The sequence below is a fragment of the Saccostrea cucullata genome, unplaced genomic scaffold (assembly GCF_032062105.1).
Source record: "Saccostrea cucullata isolate Sc308-1 unplaced genomic scaffold, CSIRO_AGI_Scuc_v1 ctg2681, whole genome shotgun sequence".
In the NCBI taxonomy this organism is placed as follows: domain Eukaryota; kingdom Metazoa; phylum Mollusca; class Bivalvia; order Ostreida; family Ostreidae; genus Saccostrea; species Saccostrea cuccullata.
In genome coordinates, this window is record NW_026935113.1 from 5,096 (window position 1) to 20,175 (window position 15,080).

The 15,080-nt window shown below is 32.4% G+C and overlaps 1 protein-coding gene and 2 long non-coding RNA genes across 4 annotated transcripts; 2 read left to right on the forward strand and 1 right to left on the reverse strand.

The window, feature by feature from the left end:
* The first annotated feature begins 1,695 nt into the window (after positions 1–1,695).
* On the forward strand, positions 1,696–3,588 carry LOC134241905 (uncharacterized). The gene is made up of 4 exons (XR_009986756.1): positions 1,696–1,747; positions 2,129–2,188; positions 2,529–2,600; positions 3,413–3,588. It is a non-coding gene; the product is annotated as an uncharacterized LOC134241905 (long non-coding RNA).
* A 306-nt stretch (positions 3,589–3,894) lies between these two features.
* Positions 3,895–9,099, reverse strand: LOC134241900 (uncharacterized). 2 transcript variants are annotated; one of them, XR_009986754.1, is made up of 5 exons: positions 9,065–9,089; positions 8,625–8,684; positions 8,211–8,282; positions 7,268–7,395; positions 3,895–5,670 (listed from the first exon to the last, which is right to left on the reverse strand). It is a non-coding gene; the product is annotated as an uncharacterized LOC134241900 (long non-coding RNA). The 2 variants fall into 2 exon arrangements; XR_009986755.1 differs by lacking the exon at positions 8,625–8,684 and having other exon boundaries at positions 9,065–9,099.
* LOC134241899 (uncharacterized) lies at positions 5,666–6,761 on the forward strand. Its single transcript, XM_062723916.1, has 2 exons — positions 5,666–6,072; positions 6,191–6,761. The coding sequence occupies exons 1-2, from the start codon at positions 5,808–5,810 to the stop codon at positions 6,241–6,243; spliced, it is 318 nt and encodes a 105-aa protein (XP_062579900.1). The 5' UTR covers positions 5,666–5,807; the 3' UTR covers positions 6,244–6,761.
* Positions 9,100–15,080: the final 5,981 nt, after the last annotated feature.

Here is a 15,080-nt window from a genome sequence, read left to right on the forward strand (position 1 = left end):
AACTGGCTAACGAATTTCCTAACAAAAAGGACAATGAGAGTTCAGTTAGAAGGGGAATACCCAGAAGACACCAGTGTGGAATCCGGGGTACCGCAGGGAACAGTACTTGGACCTATACTTTTTCTTTGCCACATAAATGATCTCCCTGACGCAGTAAAATCTTCAGTTAGGATCTTTGCCGACGACTGCCTTTTGTTCAGGGAAATTAAATCGCCTAAAGATCAAAACCTACTACAAAAGGATCTCGAAAAATTGGAACAGTGGGCATCAAACTGGGGTATGAGATTTAATGCCAAAAAATGGTATATATTAAGCATACGTAAAAAAAATAAACAGCCAATACACCCTTGAGAACCACACCCTAAGTAGTATAAGGGGCCCCGATGGCCGGGTCAACTGAGTGCACTTTTTATGCAAATGAGGTCAAAAATACTGGATTCTGATTGGTGAAGGGGATAAGTGGGTCAACTGAGTGCAGTTCTAACCCTAACCTCCTAGCCCCCTAACCCTAGCCCTAACCCTAGCCCTAACCCTAACTAACCCTAACCCCCTAGCCCTAACTAACCCTAACCCTACCCCCTAACCCTAACTAACCCTAACCCCCTAACCCTAACTAACCCTAACCCCAACTAACCCTAACCCCTTTGAACCCTAACTATCCTATCCCCTAAATACGGGGCACTTACATTGTGTTTACATTGGTACGTTGGTACTACGTTTTTTTGTTTATGAACACAGGTAAATGCGCCGTGTGCAAAAAACATTTCAAGAATGTGATTATGACGTCACGCTTCACAGGCTAGACAGCCTAACCAGTTCAAACTGGATTTTTACTGAAAACAATAACAACCTGGATTTTTTACTGAAAACAATAACAAATAGCACACAATACAGTAACAAGGGAATTTTATTCAGAATGAAAATACATACAATTACATTTTCTGTTTCTTCTTCTTCTTCTGTCCCTTATCAGTGGTCAGGGATAGTTTCCTCTTGTGAGTAGTGCTGGGGCCTGGAATCTCTCTGTTTTCTTCCTTTTTCTCTTTTTTGTCTCCTTCTTTCACTAAAGGTTTGGTCTGGTGGGTCCCTGAAATCTTGGGTTCTTGATGCTTTTTCTCCAGTTTTTGTATTTCTTTCACTAACTGGTGTGTCTTCCTTCCTTGTTGGCGAATTTTTTCCATCACTTCTTTTCTAAAATCACCTATATCATTATGAATTATCTGCATGATAAAGGCCATTTGATTTAAGATACCGCATATCATTCTCCTGTCATCTACATCTAAAAGATCCTGTGTTTCTGGTACGGTCTCCTTTGTATTTTCCTCTGCCATATTTTACCTGTGTTGAATTCAGAATGCTAACGAAGAATGATCGTCGATGTCCAGCTCTGGTTTATATACCTTTACTGTAAGTGCCGTGTGCAAAAAATACGTTTTACCTACGTTTTCTTATATTTACCTGTTTGCATCCTCTATAAAGTGCCGTGTGCAAAAAACTGAGGGTCGTGTGCAAAAGAAATATACCTTTTACCTGTGTTTTCTTATATATACCTGTTTGCATCCTCTGTAAAATGGCGTGTGCAAAAACTTACCTATGCATTGTGACGTCATCCACTGTATAAATACAATGTGATTATGACGTCACACTTTTTTCATTTACAGTCTATGACTTCATCTTTTATACAGTCGGGTTCGGGATGAATCTCCGCAAGATTTTACCCCAGTGAAAAAGGCTTGTAATCCACAGTGTAGGTCTTTTAAAGTTGTTTCACATTGTTTATGATTGTGATTATGTTATCGCTCACCTATATGTTTAATGTCAGCTATGCTAAATAACCCATTTCTGTGTAATTTGAGAGAATGTTTTGACATGTGGTTAAAGTATGGCGTGCTATTCATGTTATCATTTAAAAAGTCGATCCTAAATAAATCTGTCTTAAAAAATACATTTTACGAATGACATTTAATATGATTGATTAGAGTATAGGTATCCATATATAAGAGATATTATTTTGCATTACATTTAAACATGTTTTTCTGTCCTGTTTGTCTGTCAATTGTTGCTTTACTTCCTTTGTAAAATGAGGTTAAATTGAGTATCACTGAATATTGTATGCTTTTTTTTTCAGGATCAGCTAAGATGTTGTTTCACTGGATTATTTAATTGGGCATATAATTGGATAATTCTGGTAAGTTTGTCTTATTTTTGTTTACATTTCCTATATGAAGGTCATCTTTGCATTTAATCATAATTATGTAAAGTTCTGTTTTGAATGTAAATGCTGTATTTATCCTCATTTCATGTGATTTACACTTGTACATGTATAACCTGCATGTAACTCAGAGTGCATTTAATATTTCTATGATGGATCATTCTATGATTGAATTTCAATCAGAAAAATATTCACTAAATTTTGATAAAATACATGGTATCTTTTACATTTCTGTCCCTTTTGTCTGTAAATTATTGCTTTACTTACATTGTAAAATGAGGTTAATTGTGTATCACTGAATTGTATGATTTTTTAGGATCAGCTGAGATGTTATTTCACTGGATTATTTAATGGATAGACTTATTGGGCATATATTTGGATATCTCTGGTAAGTTTGTCTTTGTTTTGTTTACATTTTCCTATGAAGGTCATCTTTGCATTTAAGCATGATTATATGGTTAATTTAATTACTGTGTAATACTTATGTGATCTGTTGTCTCTAACTTACATTCATATAAGCACAGTCTTATTTTGTCTAAAATATATTAACACATGATTAAGGGATCTTCAGAATATTAATAAGTCCTTTTGTATAAATTATATGATTTAATTTCATAATTCATCATGTATGTTACCGATGGCCATGGAATTCAGACTTACTAAATGGTGATCAAAGAGATATTAATTAGGAATCTAATAAGAGAAAAGGAGGAATTTACAAAAGATTTAATTCTAAGTTATTTACTTTTTGTTTTGATTCTAAATATGTGTGATATATGGTATACATATATTTTCATTTTCACTTTTGTTTCTTGGTAATGAGCTTTTCAAAAAATTAAGGACTACATGTTGTACTGTGATGATGCTAAAAAAATGTATTTTTCTGTATGCAGTACTGACAGGTATTAAACCAAAATTGAATCTGCTGTTAATAAAAAATCTTTTAGTGTCTAAATAATTAATTTGATAATCATTTTATTTGTGATATCAATACAGTAATTATGCTTTTTTTATTATCTAAAGATAACATGATGAACTTTCTCATCTGGAGTTAATGTTAAAAACAATTTGTTTTGAGATTAAAAACAAACATTTTCATGAACATTTTTTGGCATTGTACATGTTTGTTCAATTTTTAAACATGCATTGTTTCACACAGTACTCCATCATATTAACAAAATGGTTTTATTTTCTATACAGTCATCAACATAGAAGATATGTATTGTTCCTAACCATCTATAATCAATTCTCTATGAAGTTCAGACTGTCTGCTCTTCCTTTGGAAATACACAGTTAGTCAACCAACAAAGAAACACACAAAACTTGAAGGTAAAGTTTCAATGAGATACAATTGTAATATATATTTATTTATTATTTTATTATTATTTTTTTTTTACATATGCATGTTTATAATATTGAATTGATATGTAAATGATATATTTAAATAAAAAGGGCTTGGTGGTCATGGTCATGTTTAAACTATATTGATCTCCTTTAGAAGAAGAAGAAGAGCTCCATTTCAATATATATACAAAAATGCATGATCAAATTTTGAAACTAAAATGTATGAAAGTTTTCTTTGCCAAATGATAGTTAACAGCTGAAGATAGCATATCTAAAGAATAAGTTAAATATGGCTAATTTGTAAACCCCCCCCCCGGTGCCTGAATAGCAGAGTTGTGTTAAACCCTGATAGTCAGAATTTAAAGAGTTTCTGATGTGTGCCCTACTTAGAAATGTTTACATTGAAACAAAGATGAAACTCATAAATGAATTAATCAGCAAATATAAAGTCATAAGGTTTACACATGCTTTTCTTACACATCATGTACATTTTTTTCTACTAGTATGTCTTTGTTCACAAAAAATTGAAATCAACAGTACTTAGCATTCCATATTAAGAAATATGAACCCTAGCTATTAAAAATCTAAAAGTATATTTGTGCATCAATGCAATATGTTTAACAAAACAATCTCTTTCACTGTGATGAAAATTGTCTTCTTCATATAACATGCAGATGAAGAATTTCTTTGGATGATGTAATTTTCACATGTAGAAAAGAAACTAATTCAACTAAAACTAAAAGACAGTCATTAAAAAGAACATTAAAGGATGATATCAAGACCGAAGTCCAGGAATTGATAAAATGCTACAATTATCATCCAAAGATGTATATGTTTGGATTTATTTTTTAAATTCACAAGCAAATGATATGCTGCCATTTTAAATCTTTCAAACTTAAATTCTATACTTTTGAATTAAAAAATTTCAAAATCTAAAGGAGTCTTCCAAATACCTATCTACATGTATTTATGACTGAAGGTATGTAAATCACCAGAGTTGCTGTAATGCACCATTTTTATCTACGCAGTGATAATAAATTTTTTACAGAATTCTAAGGTATTACATAGTAATAGTCATATAAACACCCTTGAACATTGTACATTTGATTAACATTTCAATCCTTTCCTAAGAATTTGCACCTAATTTTTATAAAGTCTATAAGTTATCACACAATGTCTAAGTTATTGCATTACAGGATTCAAATCAGTAATCTCAGTTAGTAACTAACTTTTACCCAGGAGTAAATGATCCAAAAAATCTATAGAAATATCTTATTGATTCTTCATCTGTGTACTTATGATGTGAAGTTTGTAAGTTACAAATTATTGTCAAAGAAGTCATCTCAATAATCTTATGCTTTGACCTTGACAAAGTGTCCTAAACAACAAAGTGTATTCCTACAAACATTCTATATGTAATTAGTATGATGAATATGATATGATAAAGATATTCAAGATATTATTAAACCACAGATTATGGGACACTTGCATCTTTATTGGGGGTCTTATTGAGACCAATTTTAAATTCAAAATTAAACATGATACATACACAAACAAAATATATTTACCATTCCAGGAAAGTTAAATAATAATATTAAATCCAGCATCTGAATATCTGTGTAATTTCTAGGGGGTTATAGAAATAAGATGAAAAATAAAAGGTTTAAATGTATACTTCTCATACATAACAACAGTCTTCAATAGAAATTGGTAAAAATAAAAGTCACATTCAGATACTTTGAGGTCTGTGAGAATTAATTTTTAAAGAGTTCATGCTATCAGAAAATCATTTTTTCAATACAATTGTACTTGATTTGACTAGATCTCAGTTTAATAAATGGGTACATCTTATCCATAGTCAGTGTCTGACAGTAAAAAGATACAATCCTGTTACTTTGTCATCCTGTAAACCACAGTCTATGATAATACTGGTTAAATTCGTTGGAAATCATATTTATCTATGTGCTTCTTAAATCCTCCATCCATCTCCTGTTTGATTTTCTTGTTTCAGTGTTCCAAGAGAGGATATTCTGTTAGTCTTTGCATAATCTGATAGTCTTTCACCATTCTGAGAGTAGACATAGATCATTTCCATAAGCCCTCACTAGAGAATCCTGAAAAATATAAAAAAAAAAGTCTTAGTTGAAAAAAAAAATTGTTATATAATATAAGCTTGATGGAATTCTAAATATAGACAAAAAGGGTATAAATACAAGTTGTAACATAAGATTTTGACTTTTTCATATTAACCATGGGTAACACCTCCAGTAAAGAAAAGAGTAAAGGAATGAGTAAAATTCAGTTTGGAAAGAGAGTTCTTTCAGAGAAAGATATAGACAGAGGTATACCAGTTAAAATAAAAAAAAAAGATGGCACTATTGAGATCATTTCTCAACAAGAATATAATCAATTAAGTCCAGAGAAGGGTGATCCTAATGTTGTCAGAGATTACATAGAAAGACCCTTGATTGCAGAAGAAGCCAATGAGGAATATAACCATTTATTACCAAAAGAGGGTAAGAATTACTTGGATTACCCTGAAAGACCTTTGACTAGAGAAGAAGTCAAGTTTATAGATAATAAGAGAAAACAGTTGTCAGAAAAAAAATGTTGTTAAAGACACATGAATTTTAGCCCACAAAACCATTGGAGAAGATACAAGGATTAATGGAGGAAGTCCAAACTGAATTCTTGGAGGACATTAAGGCTTATTATGAGAGTAACTTTTCCAGTATTTGTTTATTACAAAATTATGTATTCTAATAAAAAAAAAAAAAAGTTTTCACTTTCATTTGTTGTGCCTTAGACCATTTAAATTGACCTTATGGTTAAGATTGTGATACACACTCTGATAATCATCTATGATGTCTCTATCATGTTTACCTCAAAAGATTGAATCAGGGTATTTGTGTTCAAAGAGCTGAAAAAACTATACAGACAGATCTAAGATTTTGGAAGCATACATATTAATGGGTTTAAATGAGATATAACACTAGATTATTAAAAAGAAAGAACAAAAACTCATAGAAATGATATTGAAAGTACCTTTTATGAATAAAGTGTCATGCTCCAAGGTATATTTTTTATAAACAGGAGAAGGTTTACAACAGTCCCATGCACTCATAAGAAGATCTTGGGTAGTAGAAACACCAGGGAATTTTAATTCCACACAATCAGATTATCTTACATCAGTTATAAGGTTACAGTCTTTATAAATAGTTAAGAGGGTCATTAAGATTTCTTTTCTGGTCATCCTGATGTGCTACATTATAGTATTCTTTCCCTGTGATATAATGTTAATATTAAATGGGAAATTCAGAATTCATCAGCAATTGGAGTCAAAACTTGCTATCTTTACCAACTATGATATTAAGGAAGCTGGGGGGGGGGGGGGGGGGTTACAAATTAGCCATATTTAACTTATTCTATAGATATGCTATCTTCAGCTGTTAACTATCATTTGGCAAAGAAAACTTTCATACATTTTAGTTTCAAAATTTGATCATGCATTTTTGTATATATATTGAAATGGAGCTCTTCTTCTTCTTCTAAAGGAGATCAATATAGTTTAAACATGACCATGACCACCAAGCCCTTTTTATTTAAATATATCATTTACATATCAATTCAAAATTATAAACATGCATATGTAAAAAAAAAAAAAAATAATAAATAAATATATATTACAATTGTATCTCATTGAAACTTTACCTTCAAGTTTGTGTGTTTCTATGTTGGTTGACTAACTGTGTATTTCCAAAGGAAGAGCAGACAGTCTGAACTTCATAGAGAATGGATTATAGATGGTTAGGAACAAAACATATCTTCCAGGTTGAGGACTGTATAGAAAATAAAACCATTTTGTTAATATGACAGAGTACTGTGTGAAACAATGCATGTTTAAAAATTGAACAAACATGTACAATGCCAAAAAAGTTCATGAAAATGTTTGTTTTTAATCTCAAAACAAATTGTTTTTAACATTAACTCCAGATGAGAAAAGTTCATCATGTTATCTTTAGATAATAAAAAAAGCACAATTACTGTATTGATATCACAAATAAAATGATTATCAAATTAATTATTTAGACACTAAAAGATTTTTTATTAACAGCAGATTCAATTTTGTTTAATATCTGTCAGTACTGCATACAGAAAAATACATCTTTTTTAGCATCATCACAGTACAACATGTAGTCCTTAATTTTTTGAAAAGCTCATTACTAAGAAACAAAAGTGAAAATGAAAATATATGTATGCCATATATCACACATATTTAGAATCAAAACAAAAAGTAAATAACTTAGGATTAATCTTTTGTAAATTCCTCCTTTTCTCTTATTAGATTCCTAATTAATATCTCTTTGATCACCATTTAGTAAGTCTGAATTCCATGGCCATGGGTAACATACATAATGAATTATGAAATTAAATCATATAATTTATACAAAAGGACTTATTAATATTCTGAAGATCCCTTAATCATGTGTTAATATATTTTAGGTTAAATAAGGGTGTGCTTATATGAATGTAAGTTAGAGACAACAGATCACATAAGTATTACACAGTAATTAAATTAACCATATAATCATGCTTAAATGCAAAGATGACCTTCATAGGAAATGTAAACAATTAAAAAACAAGACAAACTTACCAGAGATATCCAAATATATGCCCAATAAGTCTATCCATTAAATAATCCAGTGAAATAACATCTCAGCTGATCCTGAAAAAAATCATACAATTCAGTGATACACAATTAACCTCATTTTACAATGTAAGTAAAGCAATAATTTACAGACAAAAGGGACAGAAATGTAAAAGATACCATGTATTTTACCAAAATTTAGTGAATATTTTTCTGATTTAAATTCAATCATAGAATGACCCATCATAGAAATATTAAATGCACTCTGAGTTACATGCAGGTTATACATGTACAAGTGTAAATCACATGAAATGAGGATAAATACAGTACATTTACATTCAAAACAGAACTTTACATAATTATGATTAAATGCAAAGATGACCTTCATAGGAAATGTAAACAAAACAAAGACAAACTTACCAGAATTATCCAATTATATGCCCAATTAAATAATCCAGTGAAACAACATCTTAGCTGATCCTGAAAAAAAAGCATACAATATTCAGTGATACTCAATTTAACCTCATTTTACAAAGGAAGTAAAGCAACAATTGACAGACAAACAGGACAGAAAAACATGTTTAAATGTAATGCAAAATAATATCTCTTATATATGGATACCTATACTCTAATCAATCATATTAAATGTCATTCGTAAAATGTATTTTTTAAGACAGATTTATTTAGGATCGACTTTTTAAATGATAACATGAATAGCACGCCATACTTTAACCACATGTCAAAACATTCTCTCAAATTACACAGAAATGGGTTATTTAGCATAGCTGACATTAAACATATAGGTGAGCGATAACATAATCACAATCATAAACAATGTGAAACAACTTTAAAAGACCTACACTGTGGATTACAAGCCTTTTTCACTGGGGTAAAAGCCTGTAGAAAATTCGCCATGGCTGCCCGAAACCCCGAACCCGACTGTATAAAAGATGAAGTCATACAATAACATAACACTGATGTAGTATTACATGATTTTTTTATTTTATTTCTTAAAAACTATAAGGGGAGTTTACCAAAAAAAAAAATTAATAAGAAAAAAAAATTTAAAGTTATTTTAAAAAAGTTAAAAGTTAAAAAATTTATAAGTTAATTTTAAAAAAAGTTTAAAAAATTTAAAAAGAAATTCTAAGTTTTTTAAAAAAGTGACCTGGTGTTATAACTTGACAGACATAACACACACATGTTTTTTTTGTATTGTGTGTTATTTGTTATTGTCTTTCAGTAAAAAATTCAGTTCAAACTGGTTAGGCTGGCTAGACTAGGCTGTCTAGACTGTAAATGAAAAAGTGTGACGTCATAATCACATTGTATTTATACAGTGGATGACGTCACAATGCATAGGTAAGTTTTTGCACACGGCACTTTACAGAGGATGCAAACAGGTATATATAAGAAAACACAGGTAAAAGGTATATTTCTTTTGCACACGACCCTCAGTTTTTTGCACACGGCACTTTATAGAGGATGCAAACAGGTATATATATAAGAAAACGTAGGTAAAACGTGGCCTTTTTTTTGCACACGGCACTTCAGGGACCCACCAGACCAAACCTTTAGTGAAAGAAGGATTGACAGTTTGAAAAAAAGAGAAAAAGGAAGAAAACAGAGAGATTCCAGGCAAAGGAGTTAGGGTTAGTTGGGGGGTTAGGGTTAGTTAGGGTTAGGGGGGTAGGGTTAGTTAGGGTTAGGGGTTAGGGTTAGGGTTAGGGTTAGGGGTTAGGGTTAGGGTTAAGGGTTAGGGTTAGGGCTAGGGTTAGGGTTAGGGTTCGGGTTAGGGTTAGGGTTAGGGTTAGGGTTAGGGTTAGGGTTAGGGTTAGGGTTAGGGTTAGGGTTAGGGTTAGGGTTAGGGTTAGGGTTAGGGTTAAGTAAAGGTATATAAACCAGAGCTGGACATCGACGATCATTTTTCGTTAGCATTCTGAATTCAACACAGGTAAAATATGGCAGAGGAAAATACAAAGGAGACTGTACCAGAAACACAGGATCTTTTAGATGTAGATGACAGGAGAATGATATGCGGTATCTTAAATCAAATGGCCTTTATCATGCAGATAATTCATAATGATATAGGTGATTTTAGAAAAGAAGTGATGGAAAAAATTCGCCAACAAGGAAGGAAGACACACCAGTTAGTGAAAGAAATACAAAAACTGGAGAAAAAGCATCAAGAACCCAAGATTTCAGGGACCCACCAGACCAAACCTTTAGTGAAAAAAGGAGACAAAAAAGAGAAAAAGGAAGAAAACAGAGAGATTCCAGGCCCCAGCACTACTCACAAGAGGAAACTATCCCTGACCACTGATAAGGGACAGAAGAAGAAGAAACAGAAAATGTAATTGTATGTATTTTCATTCTGAATAAAAATTGAATAAAAATCAAAATCCAGGTTGTTCTTGTTTTCAGTAAAAAATCCATTTTGTTATTGTTTTCAGTAAAAATCCAGTTTGAACTGGTTAGGCTGTCTAGACTGTGAAGCGTGACGTCATAATCACATTCTTGAAATGTTTTTTGCACACGGCGCATTTTTTACCTGTGTCCAAAAAAAAAAAACGTAGTACCAACGTACCAATGTAAACACAATGTAAACCCCGTATTTAGGGGATAGGATAGTTAGGGTTCAAAGGAGTTAGGGTTAGTTGGGGTTAGGGTTAGTTAGGGTTAGGGGGTTAGGGTTAGTTAGGGTTAGGGGGTAGGGTTAGGGTTAGGGTTAGGGTTAGTTAGGGCTGGGGGGGTTAGGGTTAGTTAGGGTTAGGGCTAGGGTTAGGGCTAGGGTTAGGGGGCTAGGAGGTTAGGGTTAGAACTGCACTCAGTTGACCCACTTATCCCCTTCACCAATCAGAATCCAGTATTTTTGACCTCATTTGCATAAAAAGTGCACTCAGTTGACCCGGCCATCGGGGCCCCTTATACTACTACCCTAAAACAAGTGGCATCAAATCCTTACTTAGGACTCCAAATACAAGAAGACCTGAAATGGAAGGAACATGTAAACAACATCTCGAACAAAGCCAACTCCACCTTAGGCTTCCTAAGAAGGAACTTACAACATTGTCCAAAAAAACTGTAGAAAAATTGCATATATAGCACTAGTAAGATCCATAATGGAGTATGGAGCTGTCATCTGGGATCCATACACCAAACAAGAAACAACAAAACTAGAATCCATCCAAAGAAGAGGTGCTAGATTCATACATGTAACAAAAGATTATTAATCAAGGGAAGAGGGCACAATGACAAAGATGCTCAAAGAACTTGACCTTCCCTTATTAGAAACCAGACGCCAACAACGGCTGATATTTTTCTACAAAGTGGTTGTGGGGCAGATACCAGCAATTAAATCCGATCAATATATCAAATTTCAAAAACAGAAAAGGAACATCAGATCCAAAGTGTACGAAGACTACCAAACAACAAATATTATATATAATAGGATAAGAAATAACAGCAAAGCAGTAGAAATACCAGATACAAAGACAGAACAACTCAAGAACTCGTTCTTTGTACGCACTGCAATAGATTGGAACCATCTGGAAGAAGAAGTTGTCCGCGCTCCCAAGCTAGAAAGCTAGAAAGTCAGCATTGGAACATCAGCGCGACTAAACGCGCCCTCTCTCCGTCACGTCAAAGCCCAATGGGTTATTGTGACGTATCAATACAGATACAGAAAAGTTTATTGATAGTAACACAGACACGTAAGCGCTACTCACGAGAACTCGGGCTGAAGACAAAGACCAGACTATTCCGTTCTTTACACTTTTTTCCAAAACCTTTTTTAGTTCTCCTGAATCAGATGTTGATGGACAACTTATATTTTGTCTTTGTACGTTGAATAAATATGAATTTCTGCACCTTTTCGACCCACGACAACGGAGCCGAGCTCTATGCCTCTTTCACTACCGGCGCCATTTTTAAACTCCCCTCGTAAAACTAAAGAACAGTGTAGCAAAATCGAATGTAATGCGTAAGCATTCAAATATTAAAGAAAAAACAAATGGGAAGACCTGGCTGACAGATGATGTGACAAGACTCATTGGGATTCTCATAAACCGATTAAAAGACCACCCAAAGATAGACAATGCGTGGTACTTTAATGGTAGTGTTTATGGAATGGTCAATGGGAAACGAAGGAAGTTTGACTTGTTGGACAATCTTGACGTAAAAACTAAATAGTGTAGTGTTATATAGACAACCCGGAATTTTAAATCCATCCATGTGATTAGTCCGGAACTTTGAAGTCCATTAACGTCGGTATTTGTGCTATTACCTTCAAACTTAAAATTTCCGGTTGTGACTTTTCGCCTGTAATGATTTTCATTAGCTCAGACAATTACAGGTTCCAAAATCTGTGTCAATACTAACGGAACAAATGCTCACTGGATCCATATCAAAATATCACTTTCACATAGAAAATTCTATTTACTCAGGGAGTCGTTGACTTTTAAAGCATCAAACCAGTGACTTTTCATACCAATTTTGCATAGTTCAGTTTTTCCAAGGAGGGGTCCAAGGTCACTTTTAGTACGATTCACTGTTATCTTTGGACTTTTAGTAAGGCATGATATTCTCGATGTTACATGTATATAATAAGTCTCTAAAATTTACACAGCTTTCATTCATTGTTGAAATACACGTGGCCGGGATAGAAATTCGGGAAAATGTCAAGGAGTGTAGCCAATTTCCAATAACAGGATTACATATAAGAAAGAAGTAAGGGATTAAGTTGTCTAATGATTGTCAACAACGATTAAAAGTACCTGATGTTATTAATTTTTTAACCAATGAAAATCTATTTGCCATTTGAAAGAATACTACTTTTTACTAAAAGTCCAAGGATGACAGAGAATTGTACTGCTTGGTTTAGTATGTACATGTAATAACTCTGTAATGTCCATGGGAACACGCACACTCACCACTAGATCCGCCATGAGAATTTCAATCAAGAAGCATCCTATAGAAATTATGCTATGGAAACGAGAAAAAAAATTAAGTGTTGAAAAAAATTATTGTGTAAGGGTGATTTTGACAGGTCAGTCAGAGTACATAAAACAAATCTTTTTTTATTGTTTGACTTTCTTAACCCTTTTAATGATGAACTCTTTCAGATATTAATTTATCTAACCTTATTCATTTTAAAGATACATAAATTACTAAAACATGTCACCATTGAACGTGTTCATATTTTACCAGTTAAATGACATAGTTCTAGTAATGATGCTCTCAATGCCATTCTAGTCATCAACTATAGAGCTTGGTGTTAAGAACTTATTAAACGAATTTGAGTTATGTACGGAAAACCTCGATCATTCAGTGTCCCTAGCTTAAGAATGGGATCTCTGCCTTCCAAGAACACGATAGCCTATAAGCACAGTATTTTAAACAAATAAACATTACAAAGTGGAAACACTCAACATATTCATCTCCGCTTACATAGATTTTATCTATTTGTATATGGATAAAAACGTGATAAACAACGTTGCACCTTAAATGTACTTAGACAGGCCCGAGCATTTCCTGTGATCAGAAACCAGACGTTAAAAAGATGTGGCAAACAAACCACTTATTTGTATCTATGACTAGCGAAAAATGTATCACACAGACACAAAAAGTAGTAAAACGTGCCACTTCTCTAAATTTTTAATCAAATAAATCGCATCCAAACGACCAATGTTGAAACTCGGTAACTGGAAATTCCAGAAGCCCCCGTTTTTTGGAGAATACCCAAACAGAAGGGGAGAAGCCCCAATAAAGTGGTAGAAGCCCCATAAAATTGAATAAAGTGGGGTACATAAAACCCTAAGGTGATGTTTAAATGAATGATATTGTTATCCGTAAATTTTTATAGCCAATTTTACCTCAGAGTCGACAGAAATCGGGCGCAATTTCTTCTTGTCTTCATATACCGTACACCACGCCCAATCTAAAATCGCGATCGCTGAAGTCGTTTCGAGTAATCCGTGAAAATCATTACCGTAATCTTGATCAAAAGTGAATAATATAATATATGATTTTTATTTTCAAAAAAAAATAAATGAAAGGAAAGTTAAGAATATAAATGAAGCATTAAATATTTACATATTTCCTAAGTGAAATAAAATATTAATTATAAGCATATTTCATGGCCCACTTGAATACTTTTATCCACACTGGTTTGTACCTACCAAAAAGAATTTTATATCGAAAATCATTGTGGAAAATATGAAAATATTTGTATAGGTGATGACAGATGTGTACTGTTACATAAAAACATTGAGATTTAACCTGTTGAGAGACATCACACAGTGAAAATACTAATTGATTTGGTGTTTTAAATGAATTTAACTAGGTAATTAATTAATTAATAAAGTTCCTTTTTTTAAATTCCAATCATTTATAATATGTAATTAAGTTAAATTAATTAATGAATCAAGTTGTTAATTTATTTCATTTCTAAGGTATTTGTTTTGGTTTGATTTCCTTCTTAAAATATGTGTTTATCTAAGTTTTAAATAAACCATTAATTATAGTTTTATCAAACTTCATATGCTAATAGTAAATTCATACTGATGTAAGCTTATTAACTGCAACAATTAACATTTTGGCCTTAACCTTTCTTTTGACCTCTCTTTTCTTAGAAAAAGTGTTAAGCTCAGTTTCATTAAATCATTCAAGATATTTTTATCAAACATAATATGCTGATAACTTCATCAAAAACTTCACCTTGCACATTCCTCTGACCTTGACCTCCATCCTTTTAATTTGTATTTCGCTTAGTTTTAAAGAAATAATTTAAGACATTTTTATGTTTAGCATGCACTTATACATAATTTGGTGGGAATTTATAATCTATATCCAATTTATTTAGATTTTAGTTTCAAT

Bases quoted from the DNA above. Each gene is read 5' to 3' on its own strand.
- LOC134241899 (XM_062723916.1), top strand. From the start codon at position 5,808: ATGGGTAACACCTCCAGTAAAGAAAAGAGTAAAGGAATGAGTAAAATT. The intron at 6,073-6,190 runs GTAAGAATTACT...CATGAATTTTAG, and splicing joins CCATTTATTACCAAAAGAGG to CCCACAAAACCATTGGAGAA.